Genomic DNA, 22039 nt, shown 5'->3' on the forward strand with positions numbered 1-22039 from the left:
GGGCTCAGAGGTTTCCTGGATCCATCTTCTGAACCCTGCCATCGCACTACCAGTTTTCAAAAGCGTGAGCTCTTTTTTCTTTTTTTCTCTTTCTTTTCTTGCCCTTGGCAACCTTTGTTCTGACAACATCTTATCCAGAAGCATGAACAAATAGAAAAAAAGCTGAGCTGCTCTGTTAAAGCCAGCTGTGGGGGTGCAGAATGCTGGCAGGCAGTATATTTTCCTTACCAGGAGCAGCTTGAGCATTACATGCTACACCATTCATCAAAAAAAAAAAAAAAAGATTTATTGAGCTCTGATTTATTTTTCAATTGCTCCTGAAACAAATTACCACCAATTTAGGGACCTAAAACAATACAGATGGGTTCTGTTCAGGTTAGAAATGCAGAAGTCCAAAATGGAGCTTGCTGAACTAAAAAAAGCGAGGTGTTGGTGAGACCGCGTGTCTTTCTGAAGTCTCTGAGGGAGACTCTTGCCTGCTTGCCCTCCTTCAGCTTCTAAAAGCCACTTACATGCCTTGACTCCTGGCCCCTTCGCTCCATCTTTAATGCCAGCAAGGGTGAGTCAAAGTCTTTAAGTCACTTCTTTCTGACCCATCTTCCATCATTGCATCTCTCTGACCAGAGTTGGCAAAGGTTCTCCATTTGGAAGAACACAGGTGCTTAGACTGAGCTCAGAGAATCCGGGATCATGTCTCCATTGCAAGGTCCTAGACTCACTCACATCTGCAGAGTCCATTTTGCCAGATAAGGGCAGTATTTTCACAAATTCCAAGAATTAGGATGTGGCCATATTTTTGCTATTAATCGGCCGGCCATAAGCAGCCCCCCAGGGCCACCTGCTGTGTTTGCCATTGAGACTACACAAGGCTAGGGATGGGCATGTGAACAGTGAAAGTGTGTTGCAGATAATGATCTAATGATATGGGAGAAAGAGGTCAACGAAGAAAGCACCTAAAATAAAGTTTAAAAAAAAAAAAAAGAGTCCTTGTGAGAAGTACAGTAATTTGGAGCTCTTCCTAGGAGAGCAGTGACAAGTACACAACCAAAATGCCTTGCCCTTCAGTTTTACTGAGGTGTGACTGACAGGAATCGTATAAGGTGGACAATGGGGTGTTTTGCAATGTGGACACCTTGTGAAATGATGAACATAATCAAATTATCCATATTACCCTTCTGTGTGTGTGGCGAGAACACTTGCGATCTGCTCTCTTCGGAAAGTTCAAGTCAACAGTACAGGATTATTTGCTGTAGGCACCATGCTGTACATTAGGGCTTTAGTACATGCGTGTCTTATAACTGAAAAGCCTGTACACTTTAATCAGTAGCTCCCCATTTTCCTCCCCACCCTCCCACCTCCGGTAACCATCTTTCTATTCTTTGTTTCCATGAGTAATACTTTTTTTTTTTTTTTGATTGCACATTTAAGTGAGATCATAGGGTATTTGTCTTTCTGTGTCTGGCTTCTTTCACTGCCTCTTCCCTTTATTTGATGAATCTGAGTCATCCAAGAAAAGCAAAGTTTAATGTTTCTCGCCACTGTTTAGGAAATCAGGGAAGTGTGTGTACTATACATTAGAAAAATTTCTGTATAGAATAATATGGAAAAAATACTTTTCCATATAAAGTAAGCCCCACATTTCAGCCCTCTCCCGAGAATACTAATAGGGAGGTATAACTACTGCCATGCAGACTTAGCACATTTCTCCCTTGACTGCTCCTCCATAACTCAGGTTTAGTTATGCCTGAGTGAATGACTGAATTTCATGAAAGGTGGATACTCCTTACCAATAGCGAAGTGCTTGACCCTTGAACAACATGAGTTTGAACCTTGAAGGTCCACTTACATGTGGATATTTTTCAGGGGTAAATACCGAAGTACTGCATGGTCCCGGGTTGGTCGAATCCCCAGATGTTGAGGAACCAGGGATAGGGAAAGCTGACTATAAATTCTACAGGTAAAACCCCTGCATTGCTCACAGGTCCACTCTAAATGTGAAATTAAGTTACAGCCTCCGTTTTCTTAATAACTTAAAGTGCTTCATGAAATAAAAGTTTCTCAGGGATATTTGAATGTATTTACGGATTTAAGTTGAAGCCTGACCACATAGATTCTAACAAATGGGAGCAAAACCAACTTTACAGATGTTTAGATATAATTGCTATAAAAATTCCTGCCCTGGTGAAATTGTTTTGCAATTATTATAAAAGTCTGTCTCAAACGGATATTTTTAAACTATCAAAGAGCATATGTAAACATGATGAAAATTAACAATTCTGAAAAATGAAGAAGACTCAACTTTGGCTTAGAGTTATGAAGCTCGTGCCTATGTGTGTGATATTTGAAACATTATTAAGATGCTGTCAGAGTCCTCAGCAGTGACCAAACAGCATTGTGGGAGCATTCTACAGTATGACGTGGGGAAACGGTCAGGGTTTAGAACTGGACAGACCTGGGTTTTTCATCCTGATCTTACCACTTAGAAGTCACCACATCTCTCTCTGTTTCTTCATCGTCCAACTTAGTTTAGGTGAACCTTACATTTTGTGGTCATAAGATAGACAACATGTTTGGTCCGTGGTAGATGTTCAGTGAGTGGAAGCTTTATCCACTGTGTTGTTGAGAGAGCGTCAGCACTTGCAAACACATTCAGACATCCTGCCTAATGGTACTGAGGAACTACAGCTCCTGCTCTGTTGAAAGCTAGGCCCCCTACTTGAGAGCTGGATCTCACCCCTTCCTGTCTTCTCAAGGACATCGATCAAGCAGTTCTCTCTCTTCTGAACCACAGGGCCAACTGCATCTCTTCCCGGGTCATCCCCATAGACACAGGGGCCTCCTGGCATGTCTGCCCTCTTACAATGAAAACTCCCCCTACCACCACCCAGCTTCATCCCTTGCAAACTACCACCTCACTTTGTTTTCTTCCTTTCCTTTCCTTCCTCCTTCCTTTTTTCCTTCTTCTTTCTTCTCTTCTTTCTTTCTCTTTCCTTTCTTTCTTCTCCTTTGAAAGACACTTCTTTAGAAGAGCCATTGAGGAGTTCCTTTTGAGACTCAGCAGTAAGGAACCTGACCAGTATCATTGAAGACACAGGTTCGATCCTTGGCCTTGTTCAGTGGGTTAAGGATCCGGCATTGCCATGACCTGTGGCATAGGTCGCAGATGTGGCTTGGATCTGGCATTGCTGTGGCTGTGGTACAGGCTGGCAGCTACAGCTCTGATTCGACCACAAGCCTGGGAACTTCCATATGCTGTGGGTGTGGCCCTAATAAGACAAATAAATAAATAGCTGTCTGTATGCACTGTTCCCAATTACTCACCTCTCATGTTCTCTTAAACCGACTCCTGACTGGTCTTTCCTATAACTGTGTCAATAAAAATGCTCTTGTTACTGTCACCAGTGACTCTGCTGCTAAATCCAGTGGTCAATTCTCAATTCTCATCTTAGTTGACTTGTTAGGAGTATTTGACATACTTTGACCTTCTCCTTAAGGTACTCTTTCCTCCCCCCCTTTTTTTAAAGTTGGCTTTCTCCTCCTCCAGTGGCTTCTTTATCAGACCCTTGGTGTGTCCTAAATCTTTTGCCAGACCTCTCAACATTAGAGAACTGGCGGATCCAGTTCTGTCTTTGTTTGTGCTCTCGCTGATGTCCTCCATCTGTACTCCCTCCCTTGATGGTCTCATCCACTCTTTTGCTTAAAATTCCATTTATATATCAAAGGCTATCATACTCATATATCTAACCCACACTTCCCTTCTCAGTACAGATTGAAATATCCTGACCTAGTTTCATAGGTAGGGTATCTCCAATAAACTTCAAATTTAGCACACACCAAATTTAATTCCTAATCCACCCCCCAATTTTCTCTGTCCCTTAGCCATCCCCCTCTAAGTTGATGGCAACACCGTCCTTCCACCTGCTCACACCAGAATCCTTGGAGTGGTCCTTTGACTCCCTCTCTCCCAAAGCAGCACTTCAACTCTCAGGAAACCCCATGGGCTCCATCTTCAGGAGGCACTGGAATCTAAGGACCACTGCAACCCCTTCTTGCTTGAATTATCACAATAGCTCCTAACTGGTCCCTCTGTTTCTACCTGTTGTTACCCTGAAGTCTGTTCTTACCGCAGAAATCAAGTGATTTTTTTTTTGGGGGCGGGGGGGAGGATTTATATTTTTAGAGAAGTTTTAAAAATAGAATCTTTTAAGATACTCATTTTTAATTGTAAAAGTAATAAAGTAATGTATTATCATTACCAAACACTTGGATAATAAAGCAAAACCTATTTGGAATGTCACTACCCTAACGATTTTAGAAAGTCTATCTTTTCCCCCTTCAGTACTAAAGAAATGCATACTCGTTGATTTATGGAATTTGAGGAAAATCGAGATTTCCCCTTTGCCCTTTGCCCCCTCAAGCATGGCCTCCCCCATTACCAGCAGTCCCTCACCAGGGTGGTAGCTTTGTCACAGCTGATGAACCCACCCTGACACGTCTTAATCACCCAAAGCCCATAGTCTACAGGAGGGTTTACTCTCGGTGTTTTACAGTCTATAAGTTTAGACAAATGTATAATTATATGTATTCACAATTATTTTATCACAGTACTTTCACTGCTCAGTCTTCATCCCTCCTGCTCAAAACCCTGGCAACTGCTGATTATTTTCCTGTTTCCTAGTTTGCCTTTTCTAGAATATCAAAGTAGTCAGACTCAAAGAGTATATAGCCTTTTGAGATAGGCTTTTTCCCTTACTAATATGCACTCATTTCCCACGTCCTTTATGGCTTCATGGCTCATTTCTTTTTAGTGCTGAGTAGAGGTCCACTGCCCAGATAGACCACAGTTATGTATCTATTCACCTGCTGAAGGACGTCTTACTGCTTCCAAGTTTTGGCAATATTTGAATACACCGCTATAAAAATTGGTGTGCAGGCTTTGGTATGGACACATATTTTCAGTTCCTTTGGGTAGAACCAAAGAGCCTGACTGCTGCATCATACAGTAAGAGAATGTTCAGTTTTGTGTGAAATTACTAAGTAGTCTTTTTTTTAATTGAAAATATGTCATATTTTCCTTTCCTCAAAATCCTTCAATGAATTCTTTTTCACTCACAATAAAAGTGTAAGTAGAGGTAGAGGTGTAAGACCCTTCATAAAGAGAATTCATTTTTTATAATGAAAGTGTAGAAAGATATACTTTCTAAAATTGTCAGGGTAGTGACATTCCAGGTCAGGTTTTTCCTTATTATCCAAATGTTTGATAACGCTAGATATTGCTTTTATAATAATAAAACTTGAAAGATTTGATGTAAAACAACAATAAGAGAAAACACCTTAAGGCTTTTGCACTAGCTTCTCTCTCTGCAATACTCTCCCATGGACATCTGCCTGGATATCTCCCTTAGCTCCATCTCATCTTTAATAGAAATCGTCTTCCCATTGAGGCCCCACCAAGTATCATTCTGTTTAATATTTCAAGCTGTTTCCACATGTATTACAGAGATGGAGGAGTTAACAGCTGGTTCTGTGGCCTTTTTTCCTAGACTCAGGGATGCCTGGGGATTGGACGGACCTCTCTCTCATCCTCATTGCAACAAAAACTCAAGCAATCGATAGGCATATTTGTATCCTTCACCCAGTAGAATTCTACTGAAGTTTCTAAGCAGCAGAACAGTCATCAGAATGCAGTTTAGTGTTGAGACTGGTACTGAAGGGTGGTAGTTGTGATGACAGATGGCATCTCCTTGAAGGGACTACTCAGCAAGGTGCAAGCACGAGAAGTGGTCCTGCCCACCCAACATCATGTGTCATGGCTACACTCCCCCCAAGGGTGTAGCGATACGTGGGTACTAGAGGCTGCTGGGGAGTCCTGAGCTCTGCTCTGCTGGTATGGGCATGCCTTTTGTCATCTCTCTGGTGTCTTTTCTTAAAGCCCAATAACACACTCGGTGCTGGGTCAAACCTTCGATGCCTCATGAGTGTGATGGTCCGCATGAACCTGAGACCATGCTGCTAGCAGAGCAGGCGTTATAATCCCAGAACCCTTTACCATGATCAAAATTTTCTTTTTTCATGGCACAATGTTCGACATACTATATAATCTAGTTATTTACCATATTCACTGGTTATGGTCTGCCTTCCCTCACTAGAAGGTCAGCTTCACAAAGGCAGGGATTTCTCCCTTCCTTCCTTCCTTTCTCTCTTTCCTACTCTCCTTCTCTCCACTTCATTCTTTCTCTTTCCTTCTTTTTTTCCTTCATTCCTTCTTTCTTTCCTTCTTCTTTCCTTCTCTCTCCTTCCTTCCATCCTTCCTTCTTTCCTTCTTTCTTTTTCTTTCTTTCTTCCTTCCTTTCTCTCTCTTTCTCTTCTTCTTTCTCTTTCTTTCTTTTTTCTTTCGTTCTTTCTTTCTTCGCTTTCTTCCTTCCTTCCTTTCCTTCCTTCATTCCTTCCTTCCTTCCTCCTTCCTACTTCCTTCCTTCCTTCTCTTTTTCTTTCTGCTTTTCTTTCTTCCTTCTTCTTCGCTCTCTTTCTCTTTCCTTCTTTTTTTTCTTTCTTTCCTTCTTTCTTTCCTTCCTGTCCCTTCCTTCCTTCCTTCCTTCCTTCTTCCTTCCTTCCTTTCTCTCTCTTTCTTTCTTTTTTTCTTTCTTTCTTTCTTTCTCCCTCTCTCTCTCTCTCTCTCTTTCTTTCTTCTAATGTATCCAAAACATCTAGAACAATCCAGAGGAATGCCTAGCACTCATTAGCACTAGGTGGTTAATAAATATTTGCTGAGTGCATGAATTGGTGAACAAATGGTGGTGTAGTGTTTCTTCACTGTCAGGAGTAAGATGTGGTATAGAGAAGGCAATAGAATTTCTGCTCTTATATGTCTTTTGTTTTTTGTCTAGTCTTACTGAGATGTAATTGAGATATACCCTGTCTTAAGGTATACAGCATAAAGATTTGCCTTACATAAACCATGTAGTGATGACCACATTAAGTTTACTGACTACCTGTCGTTTCAAATAGATACAAAGTTAAAGAAAGAGAAAAAAAATTTTTTTCCTTGTGATAACTCCTCAGATTGACTCTTACCAACTTTCATACAACATACAGCAGTGTTAATTGTATTCATCATATTGTGCATTACATCCCTAGGTGTATTATCTATCTTATGTTAAGTACTAGGAACTTATGAGGCAGTGTGTACGTTTTAACTGCCTTCATCCAGTGCCGCTCCCCCCTCCCTGTCAGCCTTTGTATTTCTTAGAGCCTAGGATATGAATGTGGTTATTACTGAGACTGGCCTTTTACAGAGATCCTTGGAAGGACTTCTAATCATATCATGAAGAGGTTCTTGGAGAAATACATTTGCTGGGATAGATCTTAGCAATGACAATATAAAAGAAAGCTTGAGTTTAAGCCATTATGTACATGAAGGGATACTAAGTCATTGGAGGAGATTTTATATGTTGGGATTGTCCGAAAAGAAGAATTCCCCCCCAAAATCATTTATATAATTTGTCATCATTTTGGTCCAAGGGAGATGGTGCTTTGAAGAGTGCGAGCCCACCATGCTCAAAGTAGCATTAAACAGAAATAAGCCAGATCACTGCTAAATACATAGATCGCAATGGTAAAACAATAGAAGTGTTTTAATTTTGATTACAAGTCACTGTTATCTATGTAAGTAGCACTGTACTTTCAGAAATTTTAGTAAATGATAATGGTGACTTGGTCCAGCAAAATGTCTATTTAGCTTGCAGATATTAATTGAAAATAATAATCTAGTTCCATATTTAAATCAGGGCTGGTTACATGATAAAATGGAACAATTTCTAGCCATGTGCAGATGCGCTTCGGTGTAATTTTAAGAGGCCATAGATGAATGTTAACTCATAACAGAATCCTCACATTTTAAAATATCTTCATATCTTCATGCCTTTGCTCATGCTGTTTATTTTTTCTGAAGGGCTCATCCCCTCCTTGTCAACTCTTGCAAATTCCTCTGTCCTCCAAAATCAAGACAGTCATATTTTTCTCTGGCTTTTCTTGGCACTTTTCTGTGGTTAGTTCTCTGCCTTCAGGTTAACTGATTAATTGTTCCCTCCTCTGAGTTCCCAAAGCATTTATCTTGGGGTGCAGGTATTACGCATTTACCTATTTATTTACATTCCCCTTCGTTTCAAGCGTTTCTTACTGCCTTTGTTTCTCTAGTGACTGGTTTCGTCTCTGTCTCATAATATGTGCTCAATAAATAGGTGTTACATTTGAAGCATTTGACTCTTGTTTTTTACCAAATATTTATTAAGGGTATTTTATAGTGTAGGTGCTGTTCCTGTTGCAAAGATACTGAAAAAAAAATTAGATGCCAAAAATTTTCAAAAGCTAAAAGAGAATGTAATAAAAAGATAAGCCATGTGCAAAAGTAACTGTAATCCACTGTTGAAAGTATTTTTTTAAGAGAGGGATGTGTCCATATGTGAATACTTATGGGAATTGTGAATACTTCATTCCAGGATTTAAGAATGTGTTCCCACTGACTAAGAAAATACTTTTCCTTATTAAATGGCTAAAAAGCTGTGATGCAAAACAATGATTCTCTTGATGTCTCACCAATTAGGTTAAATTCTGCCCTAGATCTAAATCTCTCTCTCCCTTGCTTTGACTTGGTGTACTATTAGACAATTGAATTAAAACGCTTTTCAGGGTTTTGCTGCTACTTGCCAAATAGGCTACATTTAAGTAGAGATAGTTTCTTTTGGTGCCTTAAGGTATGAATTTTATGCGTTCCCTAGTTTTTAAAAGCACTTTAACTGATAAGTCCTTTACATGTTGCTACAAGTTCATTCCTAATTGCTATTGGGAATTGCCTTTAGAAAGCTTTTGACAAAAGCTAACAATAATGTCATTGAAATGAAAAACCCAAGCCATATTTTACCTGAGCATTTTTTCAAAATTTGTTCAGCAGAGTTTGCTCAGCACCTAACTGAATGCAAAGCAATGGCATTGAAAAAAGGGGGGGGTATATCCCCCCCTTTCCCTTCCCACGCTAAGGCAGAAGGTGTTGACTGTTAATAGTTTGAGTGACTATAGATTTTACCTGATGGTCACCAGCATTTTTCTGTTTTCATTTAGACTTGGATTATCACTTGCATTTATCTTCAACTGCTCCTATTTAATCCTCTCGTCAGAACTCAAGGGATCTGCAGGAACCGTGTGACTGATGATGTGAAAGACGTTGCAAAATTGGTAAGTAAAAAGCACTTTCAACTGCTGTGACTCTTTTTCTTGTAATTTTGGAAAAAAAGAGTTCCTTTTTTCTTGCCCCAACTTAATATTTTTCTAAGATCAGGAGAGAAGTCACTGAGTTATTCTGAAAGGTTTCCAGAGAACAGGAATGGAGCTATTTAAGGTCATGGAGCATCTTGCTGGTGACACTGGCCTGTTGCACACCACTGAAGTGGCTTTGTTTCTTTGCTGGTCTTTTCCTCTCATTTACAGGCAGTGAAGGACACCAGAGGGTTCTCTGTGTGCTGACGCGCCAGCACTAGCTTGTTCCTCATTATCTCTTAAACATGGTTTATTTCCCCTCCACGTGCCTTCCTGCTGTTCTCTAACGAGCCTAACAAAAGGAGATCTGAGATGGTCATTCTCCCCTGTCCAATGGTGTGAAGACCCTTTCACATGTGGGTGGGTGTGTGCTACCTCCTTCAACACAGTTGGAGTCATAAGTTGTCTAAATGTTGACCAGATTCTTCTCCCACTTCTGTCACATTGGAGCTCTTCCTTCAGCAGAAACCATCTTCACTGGTGCCCCTTGGCCCCTGCCACCTTCATACAATGCTTCTCTTAAGATGCAGGGAGCGGAGTTCCCATCACGGCTCAGTGGTTAGCGAATCCGACTAGGAACCATGAGGTTGCGGGTTCGATCCCTGGCCTCGCGCAGTGGGTTCAGGATCCGGCGTTGCCCTGAGCTGTGGTGTAGATTGTAGACGTGGCTCGGATCCAGCGTTGCTGTGGCTCTGGCGTAGGCCGGTGGCTACAGCTCTGATTTGACCCCTAGCCTGGGAACCTCCGTATGCCGTGGGAGCGGCCCAAGAAATGGCAAAAGAGACAAAAAGATGCACTGGGAACCTCCGTATGCCGTGGGAGCGGCCCAAGAAATGGCAAAAAAGACAAAAAGATGCGGGAGTGAGAGGGTTATCTGAAATGCATTCCTCCTAAGGATCATGAGCTAGTGGTGACTGCATAGGCTCCCTTGAGCTACATGTGTGCTTCGGGATGAGCAAAGTTTGAGAAGCATTTTTGTAAGTTCCTGGTTGGAAAAAGCTAAGTGGCACTCAGTTATTTGAATATGTCTAGAGAACGGAGGTGATGTGAGAATAGGAAAGACATGAGGGGTTGTAGTATGTAGGAAAGAAGGAAAAGTGTTTTCTGGAAATATTTATCTTCCCTAGCTTGATAGACATTTCCTGGTCTATATGTTTCTTTGGGGTTCATAGCCAAACTTCAAAACAGAAGTTTAATGCTATGGTGTGATTCTTAATGGCTTAATCTCAGGACAGAATTAAGAATACAAAACACACAGATACAAATTCATGTGGATTCTTTAGAAGATACCCTGAAGTCCAGGTTTAAAAAATATTCCTGGTGCAGGAGGTGAAGTTGTATCAACATGTTTTATTCGAGGGGCTGGTGACCAAAGCAATGTAACAGTTGTCTACGATATGCCCAGCTAGGTATCGGATATAGGGATGGAGGGGGAGGGGGAAGTACTTTTTAAAAAACATAGATCATGATCCTTTTCCTCAAGTTGCTGATTAGTTTGTCACCCAAGGAACCCTCTACTAAAAAGAAATGTGTACATTGAAAACGTGGTTTGGTAGGAGGCACTCGAGAAAAGTTTGTTCATTGAATCTTCTGTGCTGAGCGTCCGTCACCTGCGGTGTTGGTGAACACCAGAGTGTCTGTGCCTCACTGATGCTACAGGCCTGAGGAAGGGCTTCAGGCATCTGCATTTTTAAGACATTTCCAAAAGGAGGTTTAAGAACCATGGCTGGAGATGGTCTAGTCTGTCAAAAGTTTAGAGACCCAAGTGTTGTGACCCTCATTTAATCTCAGTTCTTATTATGACTAGTTTTATCCATGTTGTACAGATTTATATAAATAGGAGATGAATACAAGTCTCCAAAATAGGCTTCATGTAGGTCACACCTGGGAAATTACAGGTCTCGTGAAGGCATGAAGCCACGGGTGTACCCGAGGGTCTGGCCAAGCATGAGAGGTCTGCGGAGGTCCTAGGGATTAAATTTCAAATATGCGGGCAGGAACTCATGGTTGAAAGGTGATGGCGCATCTGACCACAGGCTGAACATGTCCAGGATTAAAATGGTATTTAAGAAAAATGACTGATAGTCCTTATTGTTTGCTAAGGGTTTGAGGAATGCTACTTAATAAGCACCACTTTAATGTCAAACTGATATTTTTAAGTGGCATAAGTAGATATTATAAGCACTTTCCAAGATTCCCATTCTTGTCTTTAACCATCTGCTTATTTTCAGTCTGTGACCTATCAGCTGATGCAATGAAAAATGGCAGGAAGCATTGAGAAAGAAGTGCCTGGGAAGAAGATACTTATTAGCACTAAAATATAATTCCCTCCTTCAAGGGCAAATGTAAAATCATTAAACTGAAAAGAAAAGTCTTTTTTTCCCCTCCCTTCCAGCAACTGACTCAGAGGGGGAAATTTTAATTTCAAGAGTTGATCTAAATAAAATGAATATGCTTACTTGGGATTATTGGGGGGGAAATCAAGGTAATAAAAAAGGACTTAGAAGATCACTTCTAATTGAATAAAGACCTACTTAATGCACAGCCAATATTTCATAGAGTAGGAAATTGAAAGATATAAAATAATCCCTGGTCTTAGAGTATTTGTAATCTATTTTGTGAGATAAGCCATCTCTATGAATATACGAATACGTAGCACTAACACCGCAATAACTGCCCATAAATGGATGCCATTTAAAAGATTTTATGGATTAGCAGAGACCCAGCCTGCACTAATTTATTGGTTGAAAGAGTGGATTTTTAGAATCTGACAGATCCGCTCTTTAACCTTGTCTAAGGAACTACTCTCTAAATCTCAGTTCTTACTCCCCAGTTTTGTGCTATGGATTACATAAGAGAATGTACAATAGCAATTTTTTTAACCACAGTTGTTGTCACACAACCTGTCTGTGCCTCAGTTTCCTCATCAATGTAATAGATTGACAGTTAATTGACCTTTGAACAACACAGGGGATGGGGTGCCCACCTTCGGGCAGTGGAAAACCCATCTCACAGCTTAGAGTTGGCCCTTCGTATACGAGGTTCTTCCGTGGCAGTGGTTCTCTATACCCGATTCAACCAACTGTGGATCACGTGGTACTGCAGTATTTACTATTGAAAAACACGTGGGGATGAGTGGACCCGTGGAGTTCAAACCCGTGTTGTTCAAGGGTCATCTTTATGACACTCGTAGAATTATTGTAAAGATTAAATGAGTTAATTAAATATTTACTTGGCACCTGTTTTAGGAACAAAACAGGTGCCAAGTAAATATTAGTTACTAGCAATGGGAGCAGTGGTGTTGGTGGGCTCACAGGGTCCTGGAGCTGGAAGGGGATTTAAGGCCGTCGAGACAAACGACTTTGTCAGCAGGAATCCTGAGATCCGAGAGTGGTGAAGCCCAGCTCCAGGTCCCATTACGTGTGCTGTGATTTTCTAGGACGGTGCTTTTTAAACTGGCTTCAAGAGGCCAGCCCGCTGCCCTGTTTTGACTTGTGTGTCTGGGTTTCCAAGGAAGACATGGCTTGAACAAAGAATCGAGCTTGATGAAAACATGTTGGTGAGCCACTGCTTCAGGCCAGCACGTGTGGAATATTGTTTGAGAACCAGCGAGCCACAGTGTCTCAGGGTACTTACTAAAAGTATAGCGGTCAGGGTTCTACCTCCGAAATCCTGAATCACGGCTTGTGGAGATGGGATGTTGGGCACCGTCATGTTTCCGACGAGCATCCCAGGTGACAGTCGTTCGCATAGATGTGTCAGGACAGCTTAGGTCATGACATTTGCAGTATTGGGCTGTTTCCACGTTTGAAAAGACGCTGGGTCCCCATCCTTAGTCCCAGCCTCATTAATTTCTCTCATTCCCAAGGGAGCATGAGTGACTCTTTTCTTCAAAGAACTGTGGGGCAAAAAAGCATCGAGAAGTCGGTCAGGCTTCCTGGGGTGTTTGAATGCCCGTTCTGATACTGTCCAGCTGTGTGACCTTGGACAAAGGAATCCCTGTACCTTTCTGGGATTCACCTTGTGGTTTTGAAAATGAGGTACTAGGACATGATCCTTAGTTCCTAATCTAGGATGCATTAACTTTCAAACTCTTGCCAGTGGGACTTCAAATTGTGCGTATGTGTGCCTCATGTGAGTTTCAAAGAAGAGGATGTATAACTTTCATCTATTTTCCAGAGAAGTCTGTGACCTCCCCGCATCCTCCCATAGGAACTAAAAATCAGCTAACTTTGGAGGCCCTTTTTAGCACTGAGTTGCTCTCACTCCATAATGATACTTCTTCATGGGGTTCCCGTTGTGGCTCAGTGGGTTAAGAACCTGACATAGATCTGTGAGGATGTGGGTTCAATCCCTGGCCTTGTTCAGTGGGTTAAGGGTCCAGCATTGCTGCAAGCTGTGGCACAGGTCTCGCATGCAGCTCAGATCCCGCGTTGCCATGGTGTAGGCCTGCAGCTAGAGCTCCATTTCGACCCCTAGCCTGGGAGTTTCTATATGCCACAGGTGTGGCCATAAAAAGAAATAATAAATTAAAAAAAAATAAAATGATACTCCCTCGGGTTGTACCTTTTGGAATAATTCAGTTATGCCTTGATTAAAGGAGGTTATATCAAGCAACAGAAATGTGCTTGCTTTGCAGGCATCATCTTGGTACAATTTGAGAGAAAGTAGGTGGACAATACCGTTTTGCTTTGTGCTCATAGTAATTTCTTCTGTGGAAATTACTCCCTTTCCAATTCTGCCAGCTTCACCTTTGTGTTAGGTGGCACCTCCCACTGTGCCCACAAACCTTAAGTTTGTTTGCTTGGGGTGATTCTTGTGTCACAAAAGCACATGATCTATGACTTGTCATTTTTTTTTTTTTAATTTCTTCTTGGACACTTTGTCCTGCCCCTATCGTCCCCATGGTTTTCATCTGAAATCCTTCTGGCATGTTTACTTAGCATAATAGTTCATCTATTTACAGAACATTTTGCTTTGTTTCTAAAAAATGTTGCAAGACTTGTTTAAATGGCAAACTCAGATCTACCTAAAGAAAGGGTCAAGTATCTGGGAAAAGGATGAATGAAACTTTAAAAACATGTGTCTATGGGATGGTTTGGCCACAGCTTTTAATGATTGCAAGTATTAATATAAAGAGGGATCCAAATATTGAAATTGTTGAAATTAGTCTTTCGTTTTGTTCTTCCTACTTTTCCCTTCATCTGTGATGCTTTTGCTTTATTTGTAGGAATTTAATTAAATGTGACTTTGCTGCTTTTTAAAAAACCTATTTATCTATTGAGTAACTATTTGCCTTCCACAAAATGTTTCAGACAGGTTGCTGTCCCAGCCCCATCTCGTAAGGGTGAAATTACCCTGTCTTTTCAAGGTCAGTCTGCAAATCAGTAGAATAGGATTAAAACACAGGAATTCATGGTTTTCCTGATCTTGTGGTAGGTACTTATTTTAAACAGATTATATTAATGTATGACTCTTAAGAGTTTAATGTAATGGGAGATTAAAAAAAATCCTTGGATAATAAATTTTACACCTTGAATGGACACTTCGGAATAATTCTGATTTTTATTTTTCTTCAAATACAGTGATCTTCAGATAGAATTACCACTGCATTAAAATGGAGAATTGGAATTGGAGTCCCCCCCTTCTAGATGAATACTGAGCTTTTCTAAGCATAGCTTCTCTTTTAAAAGCAGAGTTCTATGTTTTGGGGTTTTTTTTGTTTTCTATATTTAACCCTTGATGAACAATGGTTTGATCACTAGATGGTTTTTAAAGTGATTTTTTTTTAGTTTGCAATATTTAGCATTTTCATTCTGTTCCTGCATCAGTAGAAAAAAATTTTTTTTCTCTATTTAAATCTAAATTTAGGACCTTTAGTATTCCAAGAAAGGAGAGAAATGTATTAGAAATAATATTGGGGAAGTTCCCACTGTGGCACAATTGGATCAGCAGCATATCTGAAGGGCTGGGACACTGGCTTGATCCCTGGCCAGGCACAGTGAGTTAAAAGATCCAGCATTGCCACAGCTGCAGCATAGGTTGCAGCTGCAGCTTGGGTCTGGTCCCTGGCCTGGGAGCTCCATATGTCATGGGGTGGCAAAAAAAAAAAAAAAAGTATATATATATATATATATATATATATGTGTGTGTGTGTGTATGTATATATGTGTGTGTATGTATATATATATATATATTACTTGAAAATACTGACAAGTAGATGTCTACATTACCGTGTATTACCAGGCACATCAATCTTATCATAAAGAAAAAATTTTTCTTTCTTTATAAGACAATCCACTTAGGTACTTCTGTGGCCTTAACTTTGTGTAAGTATCCAGGGACCATGAAAAGCACTGTGTATGGGGTCTCTCTTTTAGTTGTTACCACTCACGTTGGTAATTATTTTTTTTACCCCAGTTTATTGATTAGGAAGCTGAGGCCTGGTAATCGTAAGTAACTTGATGATCCTCACTGAAAATAGTGAACTGACTAGAGGTTTGAACCCGTAACTGCCCCTTTCTGGAGCACAAGGACTCAGTTCATTTATTTTTATGTATATATAGTCTTTTATTAAGGCCGCACCCACGGCATATGGAGGTTCCCAGGCTAGGGGGTCGAATCAGAGCTGTAGCTGCTGGCCTGCACCACAGCGACAGCAACTTGGGATCTGAGCCACGTCTGCCACCTACACCACAGCTCACGGCAATGCCAGATCCTTAACCCACCGAGCGAGCCCAGGGATTGAACCCGCGTCCTCATGCATCCTAGTCATATTCTTTTCTGCTGAGCCATGACCAAAACTCCAGTTCATAATTTATGATGCCTTAACTTAGAATGTCAATGTCCACTGCAATTTAAGAGTTATCATTGTGGAGGTCATTCGTGGCACAGCAGGTTAAGGATCTGGCATTGTCACTGCAGCAGCTTGGGTCACTGCTGTGGCATAGGTTCAGTCCCTGGCTGGGGAATCTCTACATGTCATGGGCCCAGCCAGGAAAAAAAAAAAAATTCTCATTGTAATCTTTTGAATTGTTTTTCCTAGGTGTTAGTTACCCTATCTTGTGATTAGGAAGCAGTCATATCATACAAGTTCGGTTAGTCCTACTTAATTGGAATTATCATAAGGTGTGTCTATGAACTAGATCAAAAATGTTGCTAATCTCTTTTATTTGAAAGGAGACATGAGTCTTCTAACTGTATTTAGGTATTCTTCACCAAAAAAAGATGACCCAGAAAAGTCTTGTCATGTTAATGTTTTCTAAACCACTGAGTTATTATTTTCTAAAAAAGAAAAGTAATTGATCCTAGTTGGTTAGATTTTCAGTCAGTATTAACAAGAGATGGCTTATAAGCAGAAAGAAAAAGCTGAAGAGCTTTGTTCTGTGTTATTTCTGAAGACTGAAGACTGGCATTAAACTAAGCTGTTGCGTGGGAGTGAACCGGGATATTTAAGTATAAGCATAGAGGTTTTCTCTATAGCAGTGATTCTTAAACCTCTCTGGGTGTGATGAGATCTGAAAACTGTACTCTGCCCAGAGAGGTTCACATCTGTGCAACTTGGTGTGTCATGTCAAGGGAATCAGGAGTTATACAGTGGCATTTTGATTCTTACCTAGAACTTAGGAGAAACAATTGAGACAAGTGAGTATCTGACTAAAGATGTCTTAAGAAGTCACGGATTTCATGAGACTCAGAGACCTTAATATTTGAGTCGTGAGGTCCAAAGATTGTCCATCAGTGATCTAAACAGGTAATTAAATGTTCCAACTTGGAGTTCTTTTTCTCCCAAGTCCAAATACCTGCAGGGCCTGGTAAGCAGCCAGTACCTGTTGACCTGCAAAGACTTTTTCTTGGCTAAGTTTCCAGCATTTCCACTTGCTGTTCTCTTATGCATTTTACTGCCTTGTGTCACTGAGTATGGTCAACCCTTAAGACACCCAAAAAGAGAGAGCAAATGAACCAGTATAGTGGAGTGAGTCCCTCACAAAGTTACTTGTTTTTGCTCTTCTATATATTTTATAATCTAGCATCATGTTTATATCTGCATGTTCCAAACCACAAAGCTCATTGGAATAATGGTTTGGTAAATTTTCCATCAGTTAGGGTCTCTTTTACAATTTTATGGGAGTGTAGTTGACATACACTGTTGTATTTGTTTCCGTGTACAGCAATGTCATTCGGTTATACAAACATATATATCCATTGTTTTTCAGGTTCTTTTCTCAAACATCAATTGCGTTCTTTTTTTTTTTTCCTTACCCTGAACTTATTTTACTAGACTAGATTTTTTCAAAATCTGTAGCTTCAGTTATGTATCCATTTAACCCTACCAACAGGATGCTTTCTTGGACTCAAAAACACGTCTCTGCTTTTTCAGCTTCCAGTCTCTGTATCAATCTTTAATACATGTTCAGCACTTGCCCAGTGGTCTTCTAAACTACTCCTGGTCTCTATCTTCTCCCTGCTCCAATCCTTCCTTCTAGCCAAGCTTCCTAAATTTCCCGTCATGTTCTTTTCCTGCTTTTAAACATGGTTTGTGTAGCTCCACTGCTTACGCAAGACTGTTCCATCAGACTGGATTTTTAGTAATTATCAACTTCACCCTCTTCAGCCGACAGACGAGCAGTGGAAGCTCCACAGGGAGGAAGCGATGTGCCTAAGGCAGAAGGGACTGGTGGTGGACCTGATCCATCCATTGGGCCTCCTTAGCCCAGGATTCGGGTCCCACTCTAATGTGGCTCTGCCAGCGTAGTTCTTACCTCTTAGCTGCTAAAGCCTGAATGATCTGTCCCGCGTCTCCATGTCCTTGTCTTTGCATACGACCCTTCCTATATCTAGAAAGTCCCACTCCCTTGAAATTAATAATGACAAACACTCACACTTGTTCACACACCACACTCAAGCACTAAGTATTTTAAACAAGTTATTTAATTCTTGTTTAGTCTAACCAAATCCATTAGCTTGATTCTATGATTCCCATTGGACACACGTAGAAATGGAGGCTAAAGAAAATTAAGTCACTTGCCCAAAGTCTCTGAGTTGAGCACGTGGCAGGCAAGGCCTGGATCCAGTCTGAGCACTGTGTCCCCGGGACCTGTGCTGTGAGTCCTACATCAAATTCACTGCCTTGAGCAAATATCTTATCTTCCTAGTTCCAGGCCAGGGACTCCCTCTACTCTGTCAAATTTCTACAATCAGTGGACATAAGAGAGCCCCGTTTATCAAAAAGTTATCTGTGCTTTCTGAATGCTATTCAACATACAGTGAATGCTTACAAAGTAACATACCTCATGAAGCCACCATAAAAGTCTACAACTTGACTTCCTCATTTCTCTTCCAAATGTAATTTGAAACAAACCAGTGCAAGCCAAGAAAGTAATAATGAGGGGACCGATCAGTAGATAACTGTGCTGACACCAGAGCACAGAGCCAAGATTTGTATCCTTACCTCTAGCAGGTGTTCCTGCTGCCTCTGACCTTGGCAGGCCAGTTAACCTCTCTGAGCCTCCAGATTTTCTTCTCTAAAATGGGCTTAATAATACACATTTCTGGGATTGTGGCAGAGACCAAATATGAAAACTTCTTAAAATTGTAAAGAATGAAAAAAAAAATAGAATGATTTTTCAGTCCCATCAGAAGTGAAATATCAATAAATTAGTTTAATGCAGAAGTGAGTCTCCCAAGGCATGGAGATTTCAATGTGTTAGAGAACTCGTTAGATTCCTTTGACTTCTTGGAACCAATTTGGATATTTAAATTCCTGTTTAAACAGAATTGCCCAACATCTCTCTTACATTCTCTCTGCTCTTTTGGTGTATGCTCAGATTCTAAGTTTTCTGAATACTCATTCAGTTGATTTTATATTTATTTTTTGATAATGTTAATTGTGCTTAAGGAGGGGCTAGATTGTCAAGCAGCTTGTGTTCAGAACACCTGCCACTTCTCGCTGTGTTTCTCCATCTGGAAAGGCTTTCATTTATGCGGTTGGTTGGTAGCAGAATTGAATGTTGCTGCTCATTCAGATTCCAGCTCTTACACCTGCAAAGGTGTCAGCTATGTCTTCTGCCAGGACTTACGTAAAATGCTTAAAGTTCATTTGGCTGCCCAAAAATAGGAATGAACCTCTATGAGACAAAAGAAATGAGGGGAGCATGGTGGAAAGTTGAGTGTAAAGAGTAAGAAAGTCACCTCAAAATTAAACATAAAACTATGCCGTCTTCCATGGCAGCCCAGAGGTGTTTTCAGGAAGCAGGGAGGACTTCATTGTTCTATTGGGGGTGGCATGAGGAAGGATGACAGTGAGTCTCCCAGTTGGAAAACATCCACAACCAGTGTGCAGAGAGTAGTGAGATGGAATTGTTTAGCTGAGCTAAGAGGCAAGGGAGGCTTTGCTGTCAGAGACCCAAGTTCTAGTCCAAACTTGACATGCAGTAGTCGGGTGACCTTAGTCAACTTACTTGACCTCTTTGGGCCTCAAGTTCCTCATTGTTAAATAGAGATCCTATGTGAAAGTTGGTCTGAGGGTTGGATGTGATCGCACAAAGCTAAGTTCAGCTCATAAGGAACACAGTACTGGCACGTTGTAAATATGAGAAAAGTGTCAGGCTCCAGGCTGAGAGGAGTGGAGGTGGTACTGTTGGAGGTAGGATGGCACACACGCAGTGGGATCACCTACTTCTTTGGCTGTCCTCTGATTGCTTTTGCCTTTACCTAGATGTTTTTCCTACCAAATGGTTCTCAGATTCTTGAAGCTTTTGGCAGAGCCAAGAGGAAACACATGGATTGTGTCCCGGGAGACTTGTCAGAGATGACCTAGTCCCGCAAACATGCGCAAGATCCCAGCTTACTATGGGGAACGGTGACCATTTTAGAGGCAGGGTGAAGGGGAAAATGTCTGCAAAGCAAGCTAGACCCTTTGAGGTTATAACAGAGCAAAGCCGCTTTCTTACCTCGTATATTATTTAAGACTCAATGGGCTAAATCGGTTGTTGGCTGTCTTACACAACTGGAAGTTTTCACCGTGCTAGAGATGCGAAATGATGGCGCTGGCACTAGAGAGAGAAAAGGAGACAGGTGAACCTCGAATTCTGTAACTTACCAGGATATGTGCCTTGCAAGTCAGTTGCCAAGAGAGTGACAATACTCTTCTAATGAAGACTGTCAACTAATTGTTTATGATGTTTGGCACATTCACTCTTCTCAATGCATAATTTGACTATTTGACATGGGTACTTTTATCTGCGTTTTACAGATGAGAGAAAACAAAGTACAGTTTAGACTCGTTCCATATTCCCCGGTTGTAAATGAATCAGGTGTTTGTTCAACTTATGCTAAAGTGACGGATGGAATTGGGTTAGATCTTTCTTTAAAATCTTTAAAGAAACCAGGTAAAAACTTAGGGCATCTCGAATGTTCAGCTCCAGGTAAGTAGATTACGTTATATGACAGAACTGAATATTTCTAAATTATTTAAGGGATAAAGCATTTGCCTCTGATAAGTATAGTTTTTCTTTTGAAGTTTTACAGACTTTTGGGGGAGGCATCAACATAGAACAGTAGTTCTCGAACTTGAGCACGCATCAGAGTTACCTGGAAGACTTAAGAAAGATTCAGTTGGTCTGGTGTGGTCCAGGACTTTGTGTTTCTAACAGGTTCCCTGGTGATGTTGACACATCACTTGGAGAACCACTGACAAGAAAATAAATTGTGTTGCTGATTGTTCGGAGGAACAAGTAGGAAAACAGTCCTACAGGGAAATTCCAAGACCACAGATGGAAATTGAAATTCAGATTGTGTTTCCAAATCTCAGTAGATTATACTTAGCCACCCGTAGCTGAATTTGGAGTCTAAAAGATTGGTATTATCACTTCCCTTTAATTTTGGAGAGTGCCTTTGATTGCGAAGGGAAATCAAGAATGAAAAATCACTATATATGTAAATGTTGAAATTCAGCAGTAACTTAGTATAATACGTTTGTAAGTGTTTTTCTCCAAATTACTGAAAACAATATGGTTAACTGATATGTATGGATTTTCTTACAGATTTTTTTTTTTTTTTTTGGTCTCTGTAGGTGGCAAATCTTCCAAAAGACTATAAGATAACCCTCAAATATGTCCCCGGGATGGACGTTTTGGTATGTAAACCGTATGCTTCTGAGTTTCTTTTGAGTTGCTGTCAAAAGAGATGAGATCATTCATATTGAGACAGGAAATTATCTGCCACTTAGGAGTTTGCTAATTGTCAGAATTTAAAGTAGGTATCTTTGGAATTTGACTTGTATATGTTTTTTTCCTCAAGCCACTGTTAAACTTTAGTTTGGGGTTAGCATTTCAGCCCATGTATCTTACACCTGTACTCACAAAGTTGATAAGACCGCATTCTTTAGAACTAGCCACAGATCCCTGTCTGTCTTTCAGCCTCCCCCCAACCCCGCAAAAGCTTGAGTGTAAAATTATGTAAATTCTTTTCATACCTGAAAAGATCCTGTATCAGTCTCCTAGTCATTGAGGACATAAAATGTTTTCTCTCTGAATTTATTTGCAGTGTGATTGATCCTTAGAGCCTTGCAGTAAAAAGATGTGGCTGGGATTTCAAGTATCCTTTATTATTGCAGCCAAGACATTCGAGTTATTTTTTCTCATTATTATCAGTATTTATACATCAAGAAATGTTCAGGCATACGGGACAATGTCATGCCTGTGTATCCATCGCATAGCTTGTCAGA

General features: G+C 40.7%; 1 protein-coding gene across 2 annotated transcripts in view; it reads left to right on the plus strand.

The window, feature by feature from the left end:
- KITLG (KIT ligand) overlaps positions 1-22039 on the plus strand; it is a 91597-nt gene that overhangs the window by 27337 nt on the left and 42221 nt on the right. For both annotated transcript variants that reach the window (XM_047788325.1, XM_047788324.1), the window contains exons 2-3: positions 9118-9231; positions 21386-21448. In XM_047788325.1, coding sequence (XP_047644281.1) covers positions 9118-9231; positions 21386-21448 — 177 coding nt within the window. The remainder of the gene's footprint in view (positions 1-9117; positions 9232-21385; positions 21449-22039) is intronic.

The sequence above is a fragment of the Phacochoerus africanus genome, chromosome 7 (genome assembly GCF_016906955.1).
Source record: "Phacochoerus africanus isolate WHEZ1 chromosome 7, ROS_Pafr_v1, whole genome shotgun sequence".
NCBI classification, from domain to species: domain Eukaryota; kingdom Metazoa; phylum Chordata; class Mammalia; order Artiodactyla; family Suidae; genus Phacochoerus; species Phacochoerus africanus.